The sequence below is a fragment of the Ruditapes philippinarum genome, unplaced genomic scaffold (assembly GCF_026571515.1).
Source record: "Ruditapes philippinarum isolate M1 unplaced genomic scaffold, ASM2657151v2 ctg1019_1_1_1_1, whole genome shotgun sequence".
In the NCBI taxonomy this organism is placed as follows: Eukaryota; Metazoa; Mollusca; class Bivalvia; order Venerida; family Veneridae; genus Ruditapes; species Ruditapes philippinarum.
The window spans coordinates 301,812-311,778 of NW_026857033.1; the positions used below are offsets into that span (position 1 = coordinate 301,812).

At 31.1% G+C, this 9,967-nt stretch overlaps 2 protein-coding genes across 2 annotated transcripts; one reads left to right on the forward strand and one right to left on the reverse strand.

The window, feature by feature from the left end:
* Positions 1 to 913: 913 nt before the first annotated feature.
* Positions 914 to 2,052, reverse strand: LOC132748582 (histone-arginine methyltransferase METTL23-like). Its single transcript, XM_060738202.1, has one exon. The coding sequence runs from the start codon at positions 1,919 to 1,921 to the stop codon at positions 1,154 to 1,156; it is 768 nt and encodes a 255-aa protein (XP_060594185.1). The 5' UTR covers positions 1,922 to 2,052; the 3' UTR covers positions 914 to 1,153.
* A 726-nt stretch (positions 2,053 to 2,778) lies between these two features.
* LOC132748583 (post-GPI attachment to proteins factor 2-like) lies at positions 2,779 to 9,655 on the forward strand. Its single transcript, XM_060738203.1, has 5 exons — positions 2,779 to 2,936; positions 7,246 to 7,504; positions 8,078 to 8,193; positions 8,695 to 8,803; positions 9,448 to 9,655. The coding sequence occupies exons 1-5, from the start codon at positions 2,811 to 2,813 to the stop codon at positions 9,591 to 9,593; spliced, it is 756 nt and encodes a 251-aa protein (XP_060594186.1). The 5' UTR covers positions 2,779 to 2,810; the 3' UTR covers positions 9,594 to 9,655.
* Positions 9,656 to 9,967: the final 312 nt, after the last annotated feature.

Genomic DNA, 9,967 nt, shown 5'->3' on the forward strand with positions numbered 1-9,967 from the left:
ACATGACTCGTACTTGTCATAAAAACATGTGTTAAAACGACGATGTATTTGTTCTATGACCTTACGAGCTCGTGTATACATTATGGTTAGGCATAAATTCAAGTTCCACACAAAATTGTGTGTTTCTATTGTAAATTTTAGGGAATATATGTTGTAAAAAGGCCTATTGACTCGAATACTGGAGCACCGTACAACACTGGATTTAAACACCGCATTCTTTTTCCGTTTGACCGATAAATACTGGAACCGTTTTCATTTGCACCATACTTTATAAGTAACTGTTAAATTGACCTGTTGTTATGTTATGTTGCTGTTATCATACGTTATTTTATGGAAAACTTCTGATGGTCTGGTCTATGTAAATAATTCTAGTTAGATAAGTGCAATGGTATCTATATAGATTTTTTTCGAACTGATTAGAAACATCCGTTTTTAACTCTCAATATCAAATGTGACTATATTTTATCATAAACAGGCACAGAGGAGTGTGGTAAAACTTGTACTGATGTCTATGCTGAATAACACTGACACAAACAGCTAAATACTTGATCGTTTTCTTCACTTCATTCTGCTGGGTGTGTTATATTTTTTTTTCTAAAAAAAATTGAACAAACTAAAAACCAGAGAAGCCACTTAATTTCAAAAAGGAACAACATATGTTACTAAAATCACACTTCACTGACATCTAGCTTAAAGAAAATGATCCATTTTTTTCAGGATCTTTCAAAAAGACAACCAAGTGTATATGCTTAATTACTGGGCAAACCTATGCACCGTAGACTGAACTATTCTATTATTATTTTACACCAGTACGTATGTCCTTTAAACCCTCTCCATGAATTTTTATCTTCGCAATATAAATCTCCGGCGTCTTTAAGTATTTTCTGTCATTACAAAAGCAATAAAATGGTGGTTAATGCATCATTTGATTTGTACTTTTCAAAAACATTTATTAAAAAGACTTCAATACGGTGAAACAGAATGTACTGTTAACAAATCAATTTATTTTAACAGGTAAATTGCAACCAGTATAAAGAAAATGAATCCAAAGTGATTTAGGCCTAATTTCTTATATGAATTACGTAAAATTTTACCCAAATACTGAAATAATACATCTTTATCATACATATTATTATTATATACAAACAAAGCTTTACGGATTGTCTTTAGACGTCAATTTAAACATATGAATAGTATGATTTCCAGGTAGTTCTGAACCAGCCAGACAAGGTTTATCAGCATTAAAATCAGATAAATGAATCTGACTCCCATTCAGATTCCACTGATCAAGCAAATGCTCGATTGTTCGTGATGAGCTCCTTTCCTGGTAAGTAAAGAGAAATTCTGATCCTCGATTTCTTTCCAAAAGGAAAGCCACTGTTGATATAATGTCTTCAAAGTCTTTTGTGTCGTAAAAACAATCTGATGCTATAATTATATCCAGAGAAGGTAATTGAAGCACGTCCGTACCAAACAGACCCCACGTGATCGCATGCACTTTGATATCGTTAAGTCCATTAGCAATGCAGGATTTTAAAGAATTGTTACTACAGTTTAACAAAGATTCGCTGTCACTGAGGTGTACAACAGCCCCACATTTCGCAGCTACTATTCCAGGAAGAGCCGTTCCAGCTCCTATTTCAAGAACGGTTTTTCCACGGAACTGCTCTCGGTTGTGCCAGATATACTGGGCAAGTGTTGGTGCTGAAGGCCAAGTGTACATACCATAATCCGCATCCAGTCTTTCTGGTATCAATACAGAAATTTCATCAGTATCATCAGAAAACACAAAAGTTCTCATTGTCGACGTAGGATCATTCACATGTGGATTAAACGCATACATCACCGTTTCAATTTTAAAATGAAGCATATCACTTCGCTTTAACAAACATTGTAGAGTTATGACACATGGGTATGACATATGAAAACAATCATATAAGATGATAGTTGAAATGTTGTCAAAAAAATACGCATCATAATTTCTCTTTAAGCACGTCGATTTTTAGATATACAAAATTTGCAAGTAGCATACGATAATTCCCGTATCAGACCGTATCGTGAGCTTGTTATTAAAGAAGTTTAGTTTTCTGGGATTAAAAAATCACTCACAGAACAACATATAGAATTTAAGTGAACTGTTAAAACATTGTATTTTATGCTTGGGCCTCTTATCCTAAAGAAGAGAAGACAATGAAGGTGTCAAATTGCCGTTGGTGATATTATAGGCAAGGTCGAGAAATGCTTGAGAAGATGTTTTTCAAGATGACAATATTACAAATTATGAAAATTTAAATTGATATATTTCTCAATTTCTTTTGATATAATATTTTATTTTAGTACCTTAATAAATTTTTTATGTGTTATATATTGGTTAAAATTTTAAAAATGTAGTCAAAATATGATGTACGAAAAATCATAAGTAAACTAAACTGCAATATAGAGCTGATCTTGCAAAATTGTACAAGTATTTATTGAAGAAAACATGTAATGTGAGTTCTTCACAAATACAAAATGTATACGTCTTTCGCATTATACAATTGCTAGAGAGATGATTGAAAGGCTTTTAAAACCACAAGTCATGTGTGATTTTCTGGTATTCTATCCTTATTAGATATTTGTGATGGAGACCTGTTATACCTATTTCTTTTAAAGAAACAGATTAAGCCTCAGAAATTAACACACTTTATTAGGCAATGTTAGGTGATGTTGAGCAATAAAATATATTATTTCTTAAATAACTTTAAGATGACGTTGATATGAACCTATTATATTCGTAAATATCTAGAACCCTACCATTGAAAATTTTGAACATGAAACATGTTTCGATCAGTCTTCTTGGTTTTGTTGCTGTCGGATTTCCATTATTTGGATTTCTATTTGCAATAGTATGGTCCATTATTTATGATTATGATGCATCCGTTCGAACAGTATGTCATGTAAGTGTAAATAGGGTTTATAATAATGTATGAGATTTCGGATAGTTTTATTCGGATATGTCACAAACCTACCCAGCAGCCTTCCACTAAAATGATACTTTTACTTTATGAGCTAGGGGGCGTGGACGGTAACTTGCACTTTCCATTACCGTCCATGAACAGGCTCAATCAAACCGAGCCTGCAACATTTTCAATTTTGTCGTGTTGGACTTTCTTTGGGGATTCTTATTTTCTCTATTTTACAGGTAATTTCATAGCGATTGAACACGTTGTAAAATTATTTTATTTCATTGTTCAATGAACTTATATGGCATATAATAATGAAAAGTAGAATTAAATCACAGAAGGAAAACTAAAAATAAATGAATCTTTATAGGCAATCACCTGACATAGAATGATAGACCAGTTATATTCTAAACCTAGTGGTGGTGGTTTTTGTGGCTAACCTCTAGATCATGGTAATACACCGATTGCCAGTTTCCAAAATAGTCAATGACAGGCTATTCTTAACATTAGAATTGTGAGTTAAGATAACTGGTTGTGTATCCAGGCTGTCAACCAATTCCTATATTCCTATAAAACTCCTATATTTTTGGTCGGAATCCTATATTTTAAAAAACCTCCTATTTTTCCTATATTCTCCTATATTTTGAATATTTTTCCTATATTTTTTTAAAAATATATTACCGAGGAATTCAAAGAGATTTCAATTTTGGTACTGCTTTTGGCCTTTTGTATTTTACAGGTAATAAGAGAATGTCTATGCCTGCATCAGCATCACATTACTATGCTCAAGGCTGCAGTGCTCCACTTAGCCATCTGCATGGTCACCATGAAAAGCAGTGCATCAGTATGTCAACTTTATTTCAGGTGACCGTTCAGATAATGGTCATGCATTGCTGTAACTTTCTGCCGGGATGCTGATGCTGTGGTTCAAAGCTAATGCAGGCTGTCCGCTGCATCCCTAAAAAAATCCTAATTTTTTTCAGTTTGGCTAAAATTCCTAAAAAAGTGAAAAATTCAAAGGGAATTCCTAAAAATGCCCTATTTTTTCACTGAAATTCCTAAAAAAAATTATCTTTTGTTATAAATATACTTATAACTTGTAACCCTGTCAAAATAATCACGGACATAACTAAGTCGACCATGTTTTGAACATGGACAAAAATGATTTGGCCATGATTTGCCAACTCAAAATTTATGACATTGAAATGGTTTCGTTTTAACTAAAAGTTACTTTGACTATGTCAGTAACATTGCTATTTCATAATCAAAGCAGTTGTTGATAATCATGTTGACAGTTAGCAGCAAAAATACTACCATATCATGGTCCTGAAACTCAAATAATAACCATAAGAGTTCACTTATTCTGGAATATTTTGACACTGTTTTGCCAACTCCAGATATTTTGAATTTTATGTTTGTTCATTTTATCCAAATTTCTAAAGTGGTCCATTTGTATCATATCATATATGAAAATGATCATTATGAAGCTGTTGTAACACAATCTTAATTAAAGACATGTATAAATAGTTGTCAAAAATTAATGTACAATTTGTTTACTCACAACTCTTTTATTTAAATCTGCATAATTTCAAAACAACATTGTAAATACTAAATGGGTGAACATAGACTTTGAAAAATTAATTCTTTCCCTCATACTTATTTATCCTTTTTGATGTCTTTGTAGGAGAAATTGCTTATTTGCCACAATGTTATCAATTTCATTCAATTCTTGTTCTTTCATTCATATGGTACAATTTAGGAAAAGGCAGACTCATATAATTAATCACACTCAAAAATAATGTGGCTGTTCAGTAATATTAAGCTCATTTCCAATTACAATGTACACACATTTTGCAATTATGTGATCTAGATAAACTGCAATTGAATGGTCTGTGTGATGAACTTTTTTGATGTGCAATTCTTTGTGTTGATTATAGATGCTTCCCATTTATTCAAATGACTGTACTAAGGCAAATGTCTTTTTACTTCCTAATTGTACAAAAAATTTCATTTGTCCATATTCAAAAGCTGCATTGTGCAAGAATTTCACTGTATAAGAATTCCTTTTAGACACTTGTGGTTATAACATTCCCAAAACATAGGTAGAACATGTTCTTTTTGACATGTTCAGCCATTTTAAAAAATATGGTTTTAACATGATTTGACTATGACCATTTCCGCAGGGGAGGCAGTTAACCAGTGAGTCCATACTGGTAGCACCTTTGCTCTAACTAAACTAGAGCATTATTTGTGAGTTACTTTTGTGTCAAATATTCAAAGGTTAGCCCACATCATGGTCCTTTGGGACCTTAGTTTATTTAGTTATAAAATTGCAAATTTTAGCCCTAAAATTTCTATTACGTACCCCAACATTCCTAATTTCAGCCCTAAAATTTCTGAAATATTACCCTAAAATTCGCCCTAATTTTATGTTGGAAGGTGCTGGACAGCCTGCTAATGGTGTCCTTCACTTATACGGTAGACATTTTATTGTAGAAACAGCATTGTGTAAAAGTAAGAATAATTCACATTTATATAATCATTGGTAAGTTAAACAATTTAAGTTGAAAACTCCTATTTTTTGCCTCAAAATGGTCCAAAAACTCCTATATTTCCTGCTAAAATATTCCTATATTCCTCCTTTATTTTGGATAAGACCAGGTTGACAGCCTTAGTATCTCACTGTAAAAATGGAGGTCGTAGGACAGGGCGGACCATGAGACAGGGCAGACCATGAGACAGGGCGGACCTTTATATGTTTGGACAGGGTGGACCATATCAGGGCTTTTTTTCTTCTATAACAGGGGCCCATATAACTATAAGGCCCCTTCACAAATTGAATGTAAAACGGTCTGACTTGTGGTAGGTTTAACAGTTAATTTAAATTCCTTGAATGTCAAACAATGTGTTGAAATATATACTGAGACAAAGCTAAGATCACAAGCTTTTCATATTGTAATAAAGTTTAAAATTCGACATTAAATCGCCCCAAACTAGCGGATTAAAAACGACTGAATTTGTATTGCTTTAGCATTAGATATATTGATTTTACTCGAAGATAAGGGAAACAACTCGTTATTTTTTCACTAGATTTATACCTCAGTTATTTACGTAGTTCATATAGAAACAATGGGTGTATAAGCCACTATGTGTTCATCTGAGCAGACTTTAACCACAGCATCAGTTTTGGGCAGGCTGTCAAAACATTTTACCATTTATACAACATGCCTTCATTTTTTGCAAGGAACTGATGTTATACTTCTATTCATGACTGTAGAAAGGATCTTATGATCAATCACAATGAAATTGACCTGCAGAATCCAGGATTGGAACCAAGGTCCCCAATTAGCAGTCCCACTCCAACTGCTCTCCTGATCGAGCTGACTGGGTGGTGCCTATATATATATATATTAAAATTATGAAATGAGCTTAATATATATAACCCTGGTTTCAGTGGGTTCTTATTCAGGGTGTAGCTACTTTAAAATATCCAAAATAACTTTTGTATAGCTTGTATGACAAGTCGTTATAATTATGTATTGTAATATAAATGTATAATAATTGTGAAATCATGGAGGCACCAATATTATTTTACTGTATTTAGAAAAGCTATTTTTTCTTTAAAAATTGTCTATTGGCTACATAGAACCATAAATAAATGATTCACAATTCAATTTTGAAATCAGATAGTATTTAATAAACATAAATTTCACATCAAATATTCTATTTTATAATATAATAATGTCATTGACATTTTATCTAATAAAGGTCAGATGTCATTTACTGTAAGAGCTATTTTGCTTGACACATATCAAATGATACATATGGGTATTGTTACAATACAAGTAGAGATAACAAATTCATTTTCATTATTTTTCTGAGCAGTGACTTTTTTTCCAATTTAAAAACAAAATATAGGGTGATAAATCAGAAAAGGGAGAAACTTGAAATCAAATTCCAACAACTGAAAATGGAATATACCCACACATTTTTTAAAGTTTTTATTTTCAATTCAATTTAACATGCATGGTACATAGCAGAGGCTATCAGTAGCAACAGCTTTCTGTCCCTTAGCTGATATAAGTCAGATGCTGTGAAGTCATGGTTCTGGGAAGGAAGAGCACGAGGCGTGTTAAGGGAAAATGTTTGGGGCTAGGATAAGCTGTAAAAAACAGTGAAAAAAATCACTGCTGAGGTGCATAATTCATTGTGCTTAAGTTTCAATCAATTGATATTATCATAAGCCTTAAGGTGGGGGATATTAATTTTGAATTTAATAAAAGAATTTGATTGGTTTTTCCAGGTTTCAAATTTCCTGCCAACAATTAGTTCAGCTATTGGTGGATTTACACCTCAGAGATATATATGGCGCATCTGCATTGCACTTCAGGCGGGACTTAGGTTTATGCTAGCCTTCTGTTACTACAATTGGCATTTACGTATACATATAGGACAATATCAGGCAGTATACAAAAAAGTTGTTAGCTTTGCGATAACATGTCATGTGATTGAAAATCTTGCTCTGGTTATATTGTCTTCTATATCATCAACAGACAATGGAGGTATGGCATGTTATATCTTACTGTTAATAGAAAATTTATCAAAAGAATGACTTACAATATTACTTTGAAATGGAAGACTTAAATTAATAACAATGTTTTAAGGTATTGGCATTGCATATATATGAGGAGTTTATATTTTGAAATGCAAGTTTTGTTTTTATCGTTTAATATTATAATTTTTCTTGATATACTAGTATTTGGTTGTACATGTTCTGGGTTTCTGTTTGAAAAAAATTTAGGCTTGGCCATCAAAGTATTGAAATAAATTGTCATAACTTTGTTATTTATTTATGGATTTGATTCATATTTGGCCAAAAAACAAATATGACAGAACCAACATGATGATTAATTCAAATGTGACCTTGACATATTTTAATTGACAGACCTTCAAGGTCAATTATGAAATTTGAATTTATTAATTGCCAAAATATTATAATTTGTGAGGGTACTCTTTACTATAATATTTTTCCTCTGATGTGTTTGACGTTATAAATAAGGCGGTGGCTCTTACTTTATTTGATATAGTTTTTCCAGTTGTATGGAGCAATGATTTTTTAATTTTTTATTTTTCAGATGTACATGAATACTCATTTATAATATTTATGGTATGTTCCCAGGTATACATGCTTGTTTCTTGTATACTTATTTCTTGGACCCACAGATCTGCAACATTTAAAGTTACAGCTCAGGTAAAAAGCATATTCCATCATGTTGTCAAGTTATTTTTTTAAATCATATACATGTATACATATTAATTTTCGATGATATATTTTTCTGCAAAATATAATTTACCTATTGATTGAAGTGGAATCCCTCCTGATAAAGAAAATTACAGAAATTATTCATAATAAATCTCAAGAAATTTAAACTTTAATATTAAAACTTTCCATTTGAAACTTTGAATATATTGTAAAATATCTGACAACAAGCTTTCATTAAGAGTCTGTCCAGTATATACATTAAAGTTATAGAGTTTAATTGAGCTAAAATGTTTTATTATTAAAATAAGTGCTTATTGCTTCAATAATGATGGAGCATTGTATAACATTATTATATATTGATATACTACACATTGTATACTCTTGTGCTTGAGTTAAAAATCTGTTCTGTTCTGTTCTGTTCAGTAATTGTTTCAATGAATAAAGAAATAACAAATTTTATGGATTCTAAAACTAACTTTTGCTCTTCAGGATGTGAAATGGTTACGGGTAAAATGGTTCTTATTTATATTCAACCTGGCTATATTTTTATTGTCAGTGTACCTGTACTTCAGACATAATGAATATTGTGAACCTTACAGTAAGTACAAAAACAACACAGCTTAGTTAATTTATTCAGTTTCTGTTTAGGCCATTCGTAAGTGCATTGAAAACAAGATCTGTTTTGCTGTAGTAAATTGATAAATTATTTACAAATGGACACAAATTAAATTCTGCATACTCAATCTGTTAATCATCCATTTGTTTCCTCAATTTGTATATGATATCATCTTTCATTATAATAATAATAATAATAATAATGATGAAAATGATGATAATAATGATGATGATGATAATGATTATGATAATAATAATAATGATGATGATGATGAATATAATAAACTCTTTATTTAACATAGGTAGCTTATTTAGACAGTGCATAAAAGCATCAGAGATAACACATATAATGTAAAATCTCATTTTCAACAAGGTCTTCAATAAACATAAAAATAGACATATTACAAGCAATTATAAAGATCATAACATTCAGTACATCATAACCAACAATGTAGACAAACATAATATATATTATCAATACTCTTATTTCATCGTTGATTTTTTGGAAACTTTAAGTAATACATTTATTATGTAACTGTTGATGTAAACACAATTTTATGTCTGTCATGGTTTGTAATTCATGTATATTCTATAATTGTTATAACATGAAATATGATATATTTTCAGTATATTCCTGGTTTGCATTGGGTGAATACCTGACAATATTGTCTAATATAGCATTCCATGGTTTATGTTGTGTGGACTTCCAACAATACAGTTTTACAGTACTAGATACAGAAGACATCAGCACAGGGCGTTTCAAAGACAGTTGATAAAAGCTTCCTAGGAGTTGTGTTTTATTTCATTTCTTTAATTTCTACATGGCCATATATGTTTAGTTATTTTGTAAAAAAAAATGATATTGTTTGTTCTTGTATAATCAATAGAGGAAAGGATAATTACAATTTATCTTGTTACAACAACTACTGTTTTACATGATAGCAGATTGCTTAACTGTATTTTGTCAAATTTATTTAAGTTCTGAATTACTTCTGACCTACTACTGTAAGTGTTCCTGTTTAAAATTAGTTTAAGGCATTTTATTTATAAATAAAGTGATTCAAGAAGATTGTAAGCTAAGATTAGTAAGAAATTTCACATATGTTACATCTATGAGAGGGACATCCATGGCCGAGTAGTTATGGTC

Bases quoted from the DNA above. Each gene is read 5' to 3' on its own strand.
- LOC132748582 (XM_060738202.1), bottom strand. From the start codon at position 1,921: ATGTCATACCCATGTGTCATAACTCTACAATGTTTGTTAAAGCGAAGT.
- LOC132748583 (XM_060738203.1), top strand. From the start codon at position 2,811: ATGAAACATGTTTCGATCAGTCTTCTTGGTTTTGTTGCTGTCGGATTT. The intron at 2,937-7,245 runs GTAAGTGTAAAT...TGGTTTTTCCAG, and splicing joins CCGTTCGAACAGTATGTCAT to GTTTCAAATTTCCTGCCAAC. The intron at 8,804-9,447 runs GTAAGTACAAAA...ATATATTTTCAG, and splicing joins TGAATATTGTGAACCTTACA to TATATTCCTGGTTTGCATTG.